This window comes from Pristiophorus japonicus, chromosome 7 (genome assembly GCF_044704955.1).
Source record: "Pristiophorus japonicus isolate sPriJap1 chromosome 7, sPriJap1.hap1, whole genome shotgun sequence".
Classification (NCBI taxonomy): domain Eukaryota; kingdom Metazoa; phylum Chordata; class Chondrichthyes; family Pristiophoridae; genus Pristiophorus; species Pristiophorus japonicus.
The window spans coordinates 11,610,760-11,628,663 of NC_091983.1; the positions used below are offsets into that span (position 1 = coordinate 11,610,760).

Below are 17,904 nucleotides of genomic sequence, written 5' to 3' on the forward strand. Positions count from 1 at the left end.
TTATTAAAGATGTAATAGCAGCACATTTGGAAAGCAGTGACAGGATCTGTCCAAGTCAGCATGGATTTATGAAAGGGAAATCATGCTTGACAAGAAATCTAGAATTTTTTGAGGATGTAACTAGTTGAGTGGATAAGGGAGAACCAGTGGATGTGGTGTATTTGGACTTTCAAAAGGCTTTTTACAAGGTCGCACACAAGAGATTAGTGTGCAAAATTAAGGCATTGGGGGTAATATATTGATGTGGATAGAGAACTGGTTGGCAGACAGGAAGCAAAGAGTGCGAATAAACGGGTCCTTTTCAGAATGGCAGGCAGTGACTAGCGGGGTGTTTTCAATATTCATTAATGATTTAGACAAAGGAATTGAATGTAATATCTCCAAGTTTGCAGATGACACCAAGCTGGGTGGCAGTGCAAGCTGTGAGGCGTATGCTAGGAGGCTGCAGGGGGACTTGGACATGTTAGTTGAATGGGCAAATGCATAGCAGATGCAGTAGAATGTGGATAAGTATGAGGTTATCCACTTTGGTGGCAAAAACAGGAAGGCAGATTATTATCTGAATGGCGACAGATTAGTAAAAGGGGAGGTGCAACGAGATCTGGGTATCATGGTACATCAGTCATTGAAGGTAGGCATGCAGGTATAGCAGGCAGTAAAGAAAGCAAATGGCATGCTGGCCTTCATAGCGAGAAGATTTGAATATAGGAGCAGGGAGGTATTACTGCAGTTGTGCAGGGCCTTGGTGAGACCATACCTTGAGTATTGTGTGCAGTTTTGGTCTCCTAATCTGAGGAAGGACATTCTTGCTATTGGGGGAGTGCAGCAAAGCTCCACCAGACTGATTCCCGGGATGGCAGGACTGACATATGAAGAATGACTGGATCGACGAGGCTTATATTCACCGGAATTTAGAAGGATGAGAGGGGATCTCATAGAAACATTTAAAATTCTGACGGGATTGGACAGGTTATATCAGGAAGAATGTTCCCGATGTTGGGGAAGTCCAGAACCAGGGGTCACAGTCTAAAGGTAAGGGGTAAGCCATTTAGGACCGAGATGAGGAGAAACTTCTTCACTCAGAGAATTGTAAACCTGTGGCATTCTCTACCACAGAAAGTTGTCGAGGCCAGTTCATTAGATATATTCAAAAGGGAGTTAGATGCGGCCCTTACAGCTAAAGGGATCAAGGGGTATGGAGAGAAAGCAGGAATGAGTTACTGAAGTTGCATGATCATGGTGGTGCAGGCTCGAAGGGCTGAATGGCCTACTCCTGCACCTATGTTCTATGCTTTCCCATCTATCTTTGCATGGCATTAAAATAGCTACAGATGAAGTTGAAAAACACCTAGGGGTCTTAGTAGACTTTGTAGTGTCCCTGCACCTTACTACAAACTCACACGAAGCAGAGATATATCAGACACGGTCACACTGTGACCTTCACCTTTATTGCCAGGACCAAGGAGTGCTGACCCTGGGTGGGACCTCCCCTTTTATACCTGGAAACCCAGATGAGGAGTGTCTCCCGCAAGTTCACCAACTGTGGTCAGGGTGTGCATTTCTAGGGTACAGGTACAGTGTACATGAGTTACAGTTACATGTCTGTGTCATTGCAAGATGACATCACCTCCCCGCTTAAGTCTTTTAGTCTCAGAGTTTAAGCCTATCGGGTGGTCGACGCTCTCTCTTAGAGCGCCGCAGTTGTGGCTCTGGTGGCTCAGCCTCGGCACGCGTCTCTGTCACTTGAGATGATTCCGGCCTGTCCGGGCTGGCTGCAGGGACTGTGCATGCTGAGGACTGTCTTTGTTGCTCGTCCGCTGGCAGTGGTGAGAGTTCTATCTCATCATGCTCTTCTTCCGGTTCCTCCGTGTCTATGCTGAACCTTGTCTTTACTTGGTCCAAGTGTTTGCGGCATATCTGCCCATTGTTTAGTCTGACCACCGTGACTCTATTTCCTTCTTTGCCAATTACGGTGCCCTCAAGCCACTTGGGTCCCAAAGCATGGTTAAGAACAAATACCGGGTCATCTATTTCTATACGCCTCCCCCTTGTGTTTCGATCATGGAGCTCGGTTTGGGACTGGCGCTTGCCCTCAACAATGTCTGCCAGGGCTGGGTGAATGAGGGACAGCCGCGTCTTGAGCATGCGTTTCATAAGGAGTTCCGCTGGCGGGATTCCCGTGAGCGACTGTGGGTCAGCAGGAGGCGCGATAGCTGGTACTGAAGGGAGGGTCCTTGGATGCGTAGCATGTCCTGTTTTATGACTTGGACCGCCCGTTCCGCCTGGCCATTGGAAGCCGGCTTGAACGGTACTGTCCGGACGTGCTTGATACCATTGCCCGACATAAACTCCTGGAATTCATGGCTGGTGAAACAGGGGCCATTATCGCTGACCAGGATGTCCGGCAAGCCGTGGGTCGCGAAAACCGTATGCAGACTCTCCACGGTGATGGATGTCGTGCACGAATTCAATATGATGCACTCAATCCACTTCGAGTATGCATCGACAACGATCAGGAACATTTTCCCCATGAATGGGCCCGCATAGTCTACGTGAATATGTGACTATGGTCTGGTGGGCCAGGGCCACGGGCTGAGTGGAGCCTCCCTGGGGGCATTGCCCAGCTGGGCACACGTCATGCATCTGTGAACCCAGTGTTCCAGGTCTGAGTCAATCCCCGGCCACCATACATGTGACCGGGCAATGGCCTTCATTAACACGATGCCAAGGTGTTCGCTGTGGAGTTCCCTGATGAACGCTTCCCTTCCTTTCTGGGGCATGACTACTCAGCTGCCCCATAGCAGGCAGTCGGCTTGGATGGAGAGCTCATTCATCCGTCTCTGAAACGGTCTGACTTCCTCATGGCACGCCCAGGTTGTGGAGGTGTTCTTCGGTATCTCGACCAGTTATGAGAATGTCGTCTTGGAATACGATCATTCCAGGAATGGATTTGAGCAAACTATCCATGTTTCTCTGAAAGATGGCTGCTGAACGAGTGCCAAATGGACAACTGTTGTAAACAAATAATCCCTTGTGTATCGTGATGGTGGTCAGAAGCTTGGATTCTTCAGCCAGTTCCTAAGTCATGCAGGCCGAAGTGAGGTCCAACTTCGTGAACAGCTTGCCACCTGCCAACGTGGCAAAAAGGTCCTCCGCTCTCGGAAGCGGGTATTGGTCTTCCAGCGATACTCGGTTGATGGTGGCTTTGTAGTCGCCACAAATCCTAACCGAGCCATCTGCTTTGAGGACGGGAATGATGGGACTTGCCCAGTCGCTGAATTCAACGGCCGAAATTATGCCTTCTCTGAGCAGCCTGTCCAGTTCACATTCAATTTTCTCACGCATCACCTACGGCACCGCTCTGGCTTTGTGGTGCACTGGTCTAGCGTCCAGAGTGATGCGTATCACTACTTCAGTGCCCTTGAACGTGCCGACATCAGGTTGAAACAGTGACCCGCATTTTTGCAGTACCTGTGAGCATGAACTTCGCTCCACGGATGAAATGCCGTGCACATTCCCCCATTTCCAATTCATCTCAGCTAGCCAACTCCTCCCCAAAAGCGCGGGGCCATTTCCCAGAACGATCCAGAGTGGCAGCCGGTTCTGTAATCCATTATGTGTTACCACCAAGTTTATACTGCCCAGCACTGGGATGATCTCTTTGGTGTACATCCGTAGCTGCGTCGCAATGTGTTCCAGTTTGGGCCTGCTAGCTCTGTGTGGCCATAGTCTCTCAAATTGTTGGGCGCTCATGAGTGACTGGCTAGCTCACATATCCAGCTCCATGTGCACCGGGATGCCATTCAGTAAGACTTTCATCATCATGGGTGGCGTTTTAGTATATGAGCTGTGGACATCAGCCATATGAACCCGCTGAACTTCAGCATCTATGGCTTTACTCCAGGTCTCATCCTGCATTGCAGACCCCTCGTCTGTTTCCTCTGTCTTGCAGATTAGCCTCGCTACTGCCTTTTTGCACATCCTGGCCAAGTGTTCACTGACATTACAAATCTTACAGGTATATTGCTGGAACCTGCAGCTTTTCGCAGTGTGTCTACCCCCGCACCTCCAGCATGAGCTGAGATTGAGATTGCTGTTAACAAAAGGACTATTACCAGGCATTCCTCTCTGATTGCCCATTTGGCTGTTTCTAAGCACTTTGACGGTGGGTGTTAATGGTCCCATCGCGGGACGCATTGTTCCTCGAGATGGCGTGAATTGCCGATCCCCTTTCCATTGTCCTTGTTGCCGGCCCACCCTAGTGCCTGTTGCTGCCTGGACGGTTTCAAAATGCCCTTGCCTGCCTGCGGGGTCCCAAGTCGCATTCACCATGTTAGCTCCCTGGTCCGTCGCCACGTTTGGACCAGGGCTGCGCGCGAACATTAGCTTGGTCTCCTCTTCCCCTGCCATAAAAGTCTGAGCTATCAATGCCGCCTCTTCTAAAGTCAAGTCCTTGGTCTTTATGAGCTTCCTGAAAATGCCGGCATGATTAATGCCCTCGATGAAAAAGTCCCATAACATCTCCCCCCTGCAGGCATCGGAGAACTTAGAGACTGGCCAAGCGCCGCAGTTCCACCACGAAGTCCGAGATGTTTTGTCCCTCCCGACACCATGGTGCCGGGCCATGTGTACGCTACTCGCCGGCTTGAGATGCTCACTGATCAGCTGGCTGAGCTCTTCAAAGGATTTGTCCGCCGGCTTTTGGGGTGCGAGCAGGTCTTTCATCAGCGCATATGTCTGTGGTCTGCAGCTGGTCAGTAGATGCACCCTCCGCTTGTCAGCCGCTGTCTCTTCCAGCCAGTCCTTTGTGACAAAACTCTGCTGAAGTCTTTCCACAAAGTCGTCCCAGTCCTCACTCACACAGTAACGTTCCTCTGTGCCACCAGTGGCATCCTCATGATTCGGTGATTTCCGTTTCTCGTCGCCAAATGTAGTGTCCCTGCACCTTACTACAAACACACACAAGGCATAGATATATCAGACACGGTCACTCTATGACCTTCACCTTTCTTGCCAGGCCCAAGGAGTGCTGACCCTGGGTGGGACCTCCCCTTTTATACCTGGAAACCCAGGTAAGGAGTGTCTCCCGCAAGTTCACCCCCTGTGGTCAGGGTATGCATTTCTAGGGTACAGGTACAGTGTACATGAGTTACAGTTACATGACTATGTCATTGCAAGATGGTTAAATATATGACAGACTTGATGTTAAAGATGTCCAACCAGTGCAGAGAAGCCAACAAAATAATGAACTATACAACTAAATCAGCAGAAGCCAAGTCAGGGGAAGTCATAATCAACTATTCAGCGCTCTAGTTAAACAAGACCTTGAGTATTATGTTCGACTTTGGTCATAGAAACACCCTAGCAGTATCAAGCTAAAAGAAAATGCATTCACAAATGCAAGACAAGTGGAAATCCAGTGAACTGGGAAGTCTATTACAGGAACAAAGAGATACAAAGAATGTAATAAAGTGCAAATCAGAAATATGTAAAAAACTGGCAAGGGATGTCAAAGCTATCAGCAAAAGTCTTTATAAATATAGATAGATGCAGGACAATAAGAAAATGGAAGGCTTGTTAAATGAATACTTTGTATCAACTTTAATTTGCAATTGTCACTATTATTTAAGAAGGTAGGGAGGGAGAAACCGGGGGGGCTAAATTGCCCTGCGTCCCGATTGGTAACCTGCTGGGGCCTGAGCTTCCTGCGCCTGGCACAGAAGTTCCGCCCCGCCGCTGAATTGGGCTTAACCTTCCCTCAAAGGAAGTGGAGCACAATCTCGCTCGCTCCACTTCATTTAGGGGCGGGTCCCGGGGCACTACTGGTACGCGTTGGTCAGCGCTACATGGATGCTCCACATAGCACTGACGTGCTTCAATGCCCCTTCCCTTCACTGAAAAGGGAGGACCGCTGCGCATTCTGCAAAGCCACTACTAAGCCACTAGGGCAGCGTGGGACCGGGCCAGCAGCCCGGCACCTAAAACAGAGTGCCGGGCTGCATGATGGTGGCCCGGACCATGCTAGGCAGCAATTAGTGCAGCTGACCCAAGAGTTGGTAAACCTGCAAAGATGGTGGTGTGAGCATCTGGGGACCTCATCTTTAAATTCCGGCATGCAAGCATATGTTGGCCAGCTTCGCAACCCACAACACTGGTGTTGACGTCCGCTTGTGCCAGCCTCGCGGCCGCGGGGCAATTTCTCCTGCATGGTGGAAAGGGGTCGGCATGCGGCGATAAGGGATGACATCATTGGCGGTTGTGCGGTGGCCCGGGGCGCTACGCGTGGGGCGCAGCACTGTCACGGCAGCGCCTCCACAAACTCCTGGGCAATTTCCTCGGAGCCGGTAGCGCTCCCGTCCCCCCCACCCCTCCCCTCCTGGGTGGAAAGTGTCTTCCACCCAGTTAGCGTCTCCTGGAGGCACTGATGGGCCTCTAAAAATGGGACAATTTCTCCCCCCAGCTAACTATCGATTCATCTGTTCGATATCAGTTGTAGGAAAGTTACTAAATCTATCAGAGATAGAGTGACTCGGCACCTGGACAAATATTAAGTGATCAAAGAGAATCAGCATGGATTTTGATGGGTAGATTATGTCTGACTAATCTACTTAAGCATTTTGAAGAGATCACCAGCATGGTGGATAGGTGAGTATCTATGGAGATTGTCTCTATGGACTTCATGGGGCATTTGAAAAATGTTATCAAGTAATTATTAGCAAAAATGTAAGTACATAGAGTTGGAGGTAACCTTGTGATATGGATTAGTAATTGATTGGAAGGTAGGATACAGAGAGTGACACGGTATGATAACAGGACCTGGGGGTACTTGTGCATGAAAAACAAAAAAATAGTATGCAGGTACAGCAAGTGATCAGGAAGGTCAATGGAATCTTAGCCTTTATTGCAAAGGGGATGGAGTATAAAAGCAGGGAAGTCTTGCTACAGCTATACAGGGTATTGGCAAGGCCACACCTGGAATACTGCGTGCAGTTTTGGTTTCCATATTTACGAAAGGATATACTTGCTTTGGAGGCAGTTCAGAGAAGGTTCACTAGGTTGATTCCGGAGATGAGGGGGTTGACTTATGAGGAAAGGTTGAGTAGGTTGGGTCTCTACTCATTGGAATTCAGAAGAATGAGAGGTGATCTTATCGAAACATATAAGATTATGAGGGGGCTTGACAGGTGGATGCAGATAGGATGTTTCCACTGATAGGGGAGACTAGAACTAGAGAGCATGATCTTAGAATAACGAGCCATCCATTTAAAACTGAGATGAGGAGAAATTTCTTCTCTCAGAGGGCTGTAAATCTGTGGAATTCGCTGCCTCAGAGAGCTGTGGAAGCTGGGACATTGAATAAATTGAAAATGAAATAGACAGTTTTTTAAACGATAAGGGGATAAGGGGTTATGGGGAGTGGCAGGAAGTGGAGCAGAGTCCATAATCAGATCGGCCATGATCTTATTGAATGGCGGAGCAGGCTCGAGGGGCCATATGGCCTACTCCTACTCCTATTATGTTCTTATAAGTGGTTAATAAAGGGAGACTAAGAGCTGTGGAGGAGTAAACAGATTTAGGTATCCATTTACATAAATCACTAAAAGCTAGTGCTCAGATACAAAACGTAATCAAAAAAGCGAATGGAATGTTGGGTCTTTATCTCAGGTTGGAATATAAAAGTGAGGAAGTTATATAGAGCCTTGGTTAGACCCTATTTGGATTATTGCCTTCAATTACAGACACCACAGTAAGGATATATTGGCTTTGGAGGGGGTGCATTGCAGATTCATCAGAATGATATTCAGGCTGAAAGGGTTAAATTATGAAGACAGGATGCATAAATTTGGTTTTTATTCCCTGGAATTCAGACGAGGTGTTTAAAATGATAAGTGGATTTGATACGATAGATAGAATGAAACTATTTCCTCTGGTGGGGGAATCCAGAATAAGAAGGCAGAATCTTATAATTTGAGCTGAGCCGTGATCTAATAGAATGGTGGAACAAGTTTGAGGGGCTGAATGGCGTACTCCTACTCTTACGTTCCTAGTTCCTTAGTTAGTTAGAGATGGTGATAGTGAATTGCACATGGGCCGTGGTAAAAAAATCAGGCTAACTGGCAATTTTCCATTTCCATGTTTTTTATACTCTTACGATTGAACTGTTGTAAGTATTACCAATAATCATATATATCCAATTTATTTTTGTGACTGACACATTTATGTGATCTATTTGTGTATGTACTAACCTGCATGCTAGGCTGTAAAGTGCACTGGTTAAAAAAATGTTTAATGTTAAAATGTAATCATACCAACAATTAGTGCTACTTACCAGTTTTAACTCGGTGATATGGCTTTCGTCCTTGGATAACAGGAACAAAAAAGAGGACCAGGATATAATGAATACACTATTTACCACAAGAAGAGTTAATGCTTCCAAACTGTAAAATATAAATGAACAACACTGTTAAGGTACAAAAACTGAGAATGCTGACAATAGCTGTACTTATACCCACATATCGATTGCCAGTTTGTTATGATGTGAAACCTTTCAGCACTGGAAAGTACTTGTTTCTTTATTTAAAAAAACAAGATTCATGAAGATATTTTCAATAAAACAGCCACAAGAACATTATTTTTATCATTCTACTGGCCCTGTTCAAAGAGTGTTTAAAAATCAAAAAAAGACAATTTTTTCAAAGTAAAAGTAGAACAGAAATTTACTCAACTAAACTATTGTGTCTGAGTTCCACACAAAACTTTGAGCAAAGCTGTCATTCTGTTCAGAATACAGTTATAAACAAAGTGCATACCATCTTGAGAATTTCACATTCAAAATATTGGTGCTTTGTGACGAACACTGTGTGGTATCAAATTCCCCTTCATCTATAATGACTTCCCACACAGGTCATTAATATGGAAGACAATTTGATTGTAGAAACACTCTCAGTTTTGCACATGGTACCATGAAAATGGTGACCTATCTCTGTAACCTTCATCGGCCCTACAACCCTCCGAGATCTCTCAGCTCCTCCAATTCTGGCCTCTTCTGCATTCCCGATTTTCATATGCCCACCGTTGGTGGTTGTGCCTTCAGCTGCCTAGACCCTAAGCTCTGGAATTCCCTCCCTAAAACTCTCCGCCCCTCTCTCTTTCCTTAAGTCACTCCTTAAAACCTACCTCTGACCAAACTGTCCTAATATATCTTGATGTGGCTTGGTGTCAAATTTTGTCTGATAACACTTCAGTGAGGCACCATGGGATGTTTTACTACTTTAAAGGCACTATATAAATGCAAGTTGTTGTTGTCACGCTAGCTCCCCGAATAGCTTTAGAGGAGGCGGGACAGGGAACGGGCGACCAATCTGCTTTCAGGAGGAGGGTCCCTCATTTAAATATATTAATGAGGCTGTATGGGATCAGAGGCGGGAGAGCGAGGCCGCGATCGGGGCTGTGGGAAGCTGAAAACTTCTTTGCGGAGCCCGGAGGAGGAAGAGTGCCCCAACCGAAGATTCCCCTCCACTATGGTTGACAGGGCCCTCGACCATGTCTGTCCCATTTCCCGTGCTTCTACTCTCACCCCCTCCTCTTCCTCCCAACAACACGATAGAGTTCCTCTTGTCCTCACCTTCCACCCCACCAGCCTCCACATTCAATGGATCACCCTCCGCCATTTCTGCCACTTCCAAACGCATCTTTCCCTCCTCTCCCTATTCAGCATTCCGAAGGGACCGTTCCCTGAATGACACACTGGTCCACTCTTCAATTACCCCAACACCCCCTCCCCTTTCCATAGCACCTTCCCAGGCAAACTCAGGATATGCAACATCTGCCCTTTTACCTCCTCCCTTCCCACCATCCAAGGCCTAAACAATCCTTCCAGGTGAAACAGCGATTTACTTGTACTACTTTCAATTTAGTATTTTCTGCTCACAATGCAGTCTCCTCTACATTGGGAGACCAAATGTTGAATGCTTTGCGGAACACCTCTGTTCAGTCCATAAGCGTGACCCCAAGCTCTCGGTCGCCTGTCAACCTAATTCTCCTCTCCACTCCCACTCTGACCTTTCTGTCTTCGGCCTCCTACATTGTTCCAATGAAGCTCAACATAAACTCGAGGAACATTACCTCATCTTTCGATTCGCCACTTTACAGCCTTCCGGACTCAACACTGACTTCAAGAATTTCACATCATAACCTCGGTCCCCATTTTTTCGGATGGCAGCTGTTGATGCTTCTATTTCCATTTACACCTCTTTTAGACCCATCTTTTAAATACCGTATATACTCGCGTATCCTACGATCTCATGTATCATGCGACCCCTAAATTTTCGTCCCCAAAACATGATTTTATCATATATCCTATGTATCATGCGAGTCACTTTTTTGAGATACCAGATGACACTAGGCTAGGCTTTCAAACAAGTTTAACAAGTACCCAACACGTAACAAGTACCCTAACACATAACAACGATCGAATACAGACCTTAACAACCGAATCATGAAACGACTCTTCCGCCGTAAACAACCGAATGAGAAACAGCTGTTTTGCTGTTTCTCATTACGATAATAAACAGTTACCGTATTTCGTTCCAAATCTCATCTAAGGTAGTAAACTATGACAAATATATTTTTACATTCTACCCTTAGCCACTATGGAGAAAAGATCTGCGAAGAAATATACTGCCAAATTTAAGCTGCAAGTTGTTGCCGAAGCGGAACAAAGCAACAACGTTAAAGCTGCAAAGCTGTTTGGTGTCGGAGAAAGCTGTGTCCGAAATTAAGAATCGTTTCTGTTTTCCTTTGGTAGTTAGCCTCTCAGCTGATTTGGAAAGCGTAAACATTACGTGTGTATCAGCAAGTAAAACAGCAGTTTCATCAAAATCATCTTTATTTGATATACATATGTACTATTTGACTTACCGTAAATGGATACGGTCTGCTTAACAGCCTAACAGTCTAATCTTGGCCAGCACTTCACACCCGCAAATTTTGTATCTCGCGTATCATGCTACCCCCCAAATTTAGGTTACAATTTAGGTCTTCAAAAGTCGCATGATACGCGAGTATATACGGTACATAAAAATTAGAAGCAGAAGTAGGCAAAATGGCCCCTCGAGCCTGCTCACCATTCAAGGAGATCATGATGATCTTCAACCTCAACTCCATATACCTTGATTCCCCTAGAGTCCAAAAATCATTATTTTCCATTCGTTCTGCCTCCAAATGGAAATTGCACACAACTGAAGGGGCAAAATCGTTCTGTACCTTTAAGGAATTTCTCTTTACAGAGATTAGACGTTCCTCACCATCTCCCACTGAGTAAATACAACCTCACTCTAAGCACCATCTTAAGTTCTAGGATCAGGAATAGGCCATACAGCTCCTCGAGCCTGCTTTACCATTCAATAAGATCATGGCTTCGACCTCAACTCCACTTTCTCGTCCGATCTATATACCACTTGATTCCCCAGAGTCCAAAAATCTATCTCAGCCTTGAATGTACTCAATGACTCAGCATCCATAGCCCTTTGCTACAGAGAATTCCAAAGATTCACAACCCTCTGAGTGAAGAAATGTCTCCTCATCTCAGTCTTAAATGGCCGACCACTTATCCTGAGACTATACCCCTAATTCTAGATGCGCCAGACAGGGGAAACAACCTCTCAACATCTACCCTGCCAATCCCCCTCACAATCTTATGGGAGTGAAATTCAGTAGCGCCCCATTTGGGGCATTAACTTATTGACATTTTACCGCCCGGCGAAATAGCTTGCAAACATAGAAAATAGGTGCAGGAGCAAGCCATTCGGCCCTTCGATCCAGAACCACCATTCAATATGATCAAGGCTGATCATTCACCTCAGTACCCCTTTCCTGCTTTCTCTCCATACCCCTTGATCCCTTTAGCCGTAAGGGTCATAACCAACTCCCTCTTGAATAGATCCAAAGAACTGGCATCAACAACTCTCTGCGGAAGGGAATTCCACAGGTTAACAATTCTCTGAGTGAAGAAGTTTCTCCTCATCTCAGTCCTAAATGGCTTACCCCTTATTCTTAGACTGTGTCCCCTGGTTCTGGACTTCTTCAACATCGGGAACATTCTTCCTGCATCTAACCTGTCCAGTCCCGTCAGAATTTTATATGTTTCTATGAGATCCCCTCTCATCCTTCTAAACTCCAGTGAATAAAGGCCCAGTCGATCCAGTCTCTCCTCATATGTCAGTCCAGCCATCCCGGGAATCAGTCTGGTGAACCTTCACTGCACTCCCTCAATAGCAAGAATGTCCTTCCTCAGGTTAGGAGACCAAAACTGAACACAATATTCCAGGAGAGGCCTCACCAAGGCCCTGTACAACTGCAGTAAGACCTCCCTACCCCTAGCTATGAAGGCCAACATACCATTTGCCGCCTTTACCGCCTGCTGGACCTGCATGCCAACTTTCAATGACTGATGTACCATGACACCCAGGTCTCGTTGCACCTCCCCTTTTCTTAATCTGCCGCCATTCAGATAATATTCTGCCTTCGTGTTTTTGCCACCAAAGTGGATAATCTCACATTTATCCACATTATACTGCATCTACCATGCATTTGCCCATTCACCTAACCTATCCAAGTCACCCTGCAGCCTCTGAGCATCATCCTCACAGCTCACACCGTCACACAGCTTAGTGTCATCTACAAACTTGGAGATATTACATTCAATTCCTTGATCTAAATCATTAATGTATATTGTAAATAGCTGGGGTCCGAGCACTGAACTCCGCTAGTCACTGCCTGCCATTCTGAAAAGGACCAGTTTATCCCGACTCTCTGCTTCCTGTTGGCCAACCAGTTCTCTATCCACTTCAGTACATTACCCCCAATGCCATGTGCTTTAATTTTGCACACCAATCTCTTGTGTGGAACCTTGTCAAAAGCCTTTTGAAAGTCCAAATACACCACATCCACTGGTTCTCCCTTGTCCACTTTACTAGTTATATCCTCAAAAAATTCGAGAAGATTTGTCAAGCATGATTTCCCTTTCATAAATCCATGTTGACTTGGACCGATCCTGTCATTGCTTTCCAAATGCGCGGTTATTTCATCTTTAATAACTGATTCCAACATTTTCCCCACAACTGATATCAGGCTAACCGATCTATAATTACCCGTTTTCTCGCTCCCTCCTTTTTAAAAAAGTAGTGTTACATTAGCCACACTCCAGTCCATAGGAACTGATCCAGTGTCGATAGACTGTTGGAAAATGATCACCAATTCATCCACTATTTCTAAGGCCACTTCCTTAAATACTCTGGGATGCAGACTATCAGGCCCTGGGGATTTATCGGCCTTCAATCCCACCAATTTCCCGAACACAATTTCCCGCCTAATAAGGATATCCTTCAGTTTCTCCTTCTCACTACACCCTCGGTCCCCTAATACTTCCGGAAGGTTATTTGTGTCTTCCTTCGTGAAGACAGAACCAAAGTATTTGTTCAACTGGTCTGCCATTTCTTTGGTTTCCCATTATAAATTCACCTGAATCTGATTGCGAGGGACCTACGTTTGTCTGCACTAATCTTTTTCTCTTCACATGTTTATAGAAGCTTTTGCAGTCAGTTTTTATGTTCCCGCAAGCTTCCTCTCATACTCTATTTCCCCACTCCTATTTAAACTTTTGTCCTCCTCTGCTGAATTCTAATTTTCTCCCAGTCCTCAGGTTTGCTGCTTTTTCTAGCCAATTTATAAGCCTCTTCCTTGGATTTAACACTATCCTTAATTTCCCTTATTAGCCATGGTTGAGCCACCTTCCCCATTTTATTTTTACTCCAGACAGGGATGTACAATTGTTGAAGTAAATCCATGTGATCTTTAAATGTTTGCCATTGCCTATCCACCGTCAACCCTTTAAGTATCATTTGCCAGTCTATCCTAGCCAATTCACGTCTCATACCATTGAAGTTACCAATGTCCTAGGGGGAGTGTTTGCTAGTGCTGTTGGGGAGGAGTTAAACTAATATGGCAGGGGGATGGGAACCAATGCAGGGAGACAGAGGGAAACAAAATGGAGACAGAAGCAAAAGACAGAAAGGAGATGAGTAAAAGTGGAGGGCAGAGAAACCCAAGGCAAAAAACAAAAAGGGCCACTGTACAGCAAAATTCTAAAGGGTCAAAGTGTAATAAAAAGGCAAGCCTGAAAGCTCGGTGCCTCAATGCGAGGAGTATTCGGAACCCAGGAGAGGACTCTGAGCTAGTTAGAGTGGGTGAGAGCTCAGATGAACAGGACCCCAAGAAAGAATGCAAAAGGCAGGAGGCAATAGAGCAGAGTAGCACTGGGGTAAGTGTAAACCACAAGGTGATAGGAAGGGACAAAATGTATGAATATAAAGGGGCTGTAGGAGGGGTGAAAACTAAAAATCATGGTTTAAAAACTAGTATTAAAACATTCTACCTAAATGCACGCAGCATTCGAAATAAAGTAAATGAGTTGACGGCACAAATCATTACAAATGGGTATGATTTGGTGGCCATTATAGAAACGTGGTTGCAGGGTGGCCAAGACTGGGAATTAAACATACAGGGGTATCTGACAATTCGGAAAGATAGACAAGAAGGGAAAGGAGGTGGGGTAGCTCTGTTAATAAAGGATGATATTAGGGCAGTTGTGAGAAACGATATTGGCTCTAATGAACAAAATGTTGAATCATTGTGGGTGGAGATTAGAGATAGTAAGGGGATAAAGTCACTGGTGGGCGTAGTTTATAGGCCCCCAAATAATAACTTCATGGTGGGGCGGACAATAATCAAGGGAATAATGGAGGCATGTGAAAAAGGAACGGCAGTAATCATGGGGGATTTTAACCTGCATATCGATTGGTTAAATCAAACCGCACGGGGTAGCCTTGAGGAGGAATTCATAGAATGCATGTGGGATTGTTTCTTAGAACAGTATGTTACAGAACCTACAAGGGAGCAAGCGATCTTAGATCTGGTCCTGTGTAATGAGACAGGAATAATAAACGATCTCCTCGTAAAAGATCCTCTCGGAATGAGTGATCACAGTATGGTTGAATTTGTAATACAGATTTAGGGTGAGGAAGTAGTGTCTCAAACGAGCGTACTATGCTTAAACAAAGGGGACTACAGTGGGATGAGGGCAGAGTTGGCTAAAGTAGACTGGGAACACAGACTAAACGGTGGCAAAATTGAGCAACAGTGAAGGACTTTTAAGGAGCTCTTTCATAGTGCTGAACAAAAATATATTCCAGTGAAAAAGAAGGGCGGTAAGAGAAGGGATAACCAGCTGTGGATAACCAAGGAAATAAAGGAGAGTATCAAATTAAAAACCAATGCGTATAAGGTGGCCAAGGGAAACTAGAAGATTGGGAAAATTTTAAACGACAGCAAAGAATGACTAAGAAAGCAATAAAGAAAGGAAAGATAGATTACGAAAGTAAACTTGCGCAAAACATAAAAACAGATAGTAAAAGCTTTTACCGATATAGAAAACGGAAAAGAGTGACTAAAGTAAATGTTGGTCCCTTAGAAGATGAGAAGGGGGATTTAATAATGGGAAATGTGGAAATGGCTGAGACCTTAAACAATTATTTTGCTTCGGTCTTCACAGTGGAAGACACAAAAACCATGCCAAAGATTGCTGGTCAAGGGAATGTGGGAAGGGAGGACCTTGAGATAATCACTATCACTAGGGGGGTAGTGCTGGACAGGCTAATGGGACTCAAGGTAGATAAATCCCCTGTCCTGATGAAATGCATCCCAGGGTATTAAAAGAGATGGCGGAAGTTATAGCAGATGCATTCGTTATAATCTACCAAAATTCTCTGGACTCTGGGGAGGTACCAGCGGATTGGAAAGCAGCTAATGTAACGCCTCTGTTTAAAAAAGATGGCAGACAAAAGGCAGGTAACTATAGGCCGTTAGTTTAACATCTGTAGTGGGGAAAATGCTTGAAGCTATCATTAAAGAAGAAATAACGGGACATCTAGATAGGAATAGTGCAATCAAGCAGACGCAACATGGATTCATGAAGGGGAAATCATGTTTAACTAATTTACTGGAATTCTTTGAGGATATAACGAGCATGGTGGATAGAGGTGTACCGATGGATGTGGTGTATTTAGATTTCCAAAAGGCATTCGATAAGGTGCCACACAAAAAGTTACTGCAGAAGATAAAGGTATGCGGAGTCAGAGGAAATGTATTAGCATGGATAGAGAATTGGCTGGCTAACAGAAAGCAGAGAATCGGGATAAATGGGTCCTTTTTGGGTTGGAAACCGGTGGTTAGTGGTGTGCCACAGGGATCGGTGCTGGGACCACAACTGTTTACAATATACATAGATGACCTGGAAGAGGGGACAGAGTGTAGTGTAACAAAATTTGCAGATAACACAAAGATTAGTGGGAAAGCAGGTTGTGTAGAGGACACAGAGAGGCTGCAAAGAGATTTAGATAGGTTAATCGAATGGGCTAAGGTTTGGCAGATGGAATACAATGTCGTAAAATGTGAGGTCATCCAGCTTGGAAAAAAAAACAGTGAAAGGGAATATTATTTGAATGGGGAGAAATTACAACATGGTGCGGTGCAGAGGGACCTGGGGGTCCTTGTGCATGAATCCCAAAATGTTAGTTTGCAGGTGCAGCAGGTAATCAGGAAGGCGAATGGAATGTTGGCCTTCATTGCGAGAGGGATGGAGTACAAAAGCAGGGAAGTCCTGCTGCAACTGTACAGGGTATTAGTGAGGCCGCACCTGGAGTACTGCGTGCAGTTTTGGTCACCTTACTTAAGGAAGGATATACTAGCTTTGGAGGGGGTACAGACACGATTCACTAGACTGATACCGGAGATGAGGGGGTTACCTTATGATGATAGATTGAGTAGACTGGGTCTTTACTCGTTGGAGTTCAGAAGAATGAGGGGTGATCTTATAGAAACATTTAAAATAATGAAAGGGATAGACAAGATAGAGGCAGAGAGGTTGTTGCCACTGGTCGGGGAGACAAGAACTAGGGGGCACAGCCTCAAAATACAGGGGAGCCAATTTAAAACCCGAGTTGAGAAGGAATTTCTTCTCCCAGAGGGTTGTGAATCTGTGGAATTCTCTGCCCAAGGAAGCAGTTGAGGCTAGCTCATTGAATGTATTCAAATCACAGATAGATAGATTTTTAACCAATAAGGGAATTAAGGGTTATGGGGAGTGGGCGGGTAAGTGGAGCTGAGTCCACGGCCAGATCAGCCATGATCTTGTTGAATGGCGGAGCAGGCTTGAGGGGCTAGATGGCCTACTTCTGTTCCTAATTCTTATGTTCTTATGTTCTTAAGTTCAGGACCCTCGTCTCTGAATTAACTGTGTCACTCTCCATCTTAATAAAGAATTTTGCCATATTATGGTCACTCTTCCCCAAGGGGCCTCGCACAACAAGATTGCTAATTAGTCCTTAATCATTACACATCACCCAGTCTAGGATGGCCAGCCCTCTAGTTGGTTCCTCGACATATTGGTCCAGAAGACCATCCCTAATACCTCCTGCTACCAGTTTGGTTAGCTCAATCTATATGTAGATTAAAGTCGCCCATGATAACTGCTGTACCTTTATTGCATGCTTCCCTAATTTCTTGTTTGATGCTGTCCCCAACCTCTCTACTGCTGTTTGGTGTTCTGTACACAACTCCCACTAGCGTGTCCTGCCCTTTGGTATTCCACAGCTCCACCCATATAGATTCCACATCATCCAAGCTAATATCCTTCCTTACTATTGCGTTAATTTCCTCTTTAACCAGCAACACTACCCCACCTCCTTTTCCTTTCTGTCTATTCTTCCTGAATGTTGAATACCCCTGGATGTTGAGTTCCCAGCCTTGGTCACCCTGGAGCCATGTCACCGTGGTGCCAATTGTATC

The 17,904-nt window shown here is 45.3% G+C and overlaps 1 protein-coding gene across 9 annotated transcripts in view; it reads right to left on the reverse strand.

Annotated features, from left to right (window-relative positions):
- The window catches only part of LOC139267053 (serine/threonine-protein phosphatase 6 regulatory ankyrin repeat subunit C-like), a 166,087-nt gene that overhangs the window by 61,925 nt on the left and 86,258 nt on the right, over window positions 1-17,904 (reverse strand). For all 9 annotated transcript variants that reach the window (XM_070884802.1, XM_070884799.1, XM_070884795.1 and 6 more), the window contains exon 10: window positions 8,330-8,438. In XM_070884802.1, the coding sequence (XP_070740903.1) occupies window positions 8,330-8,438 (109 nt within the window). The remainder of the gene's footprint in view (window positions 1-8,329; window positions 8,439-17,904) is intronic.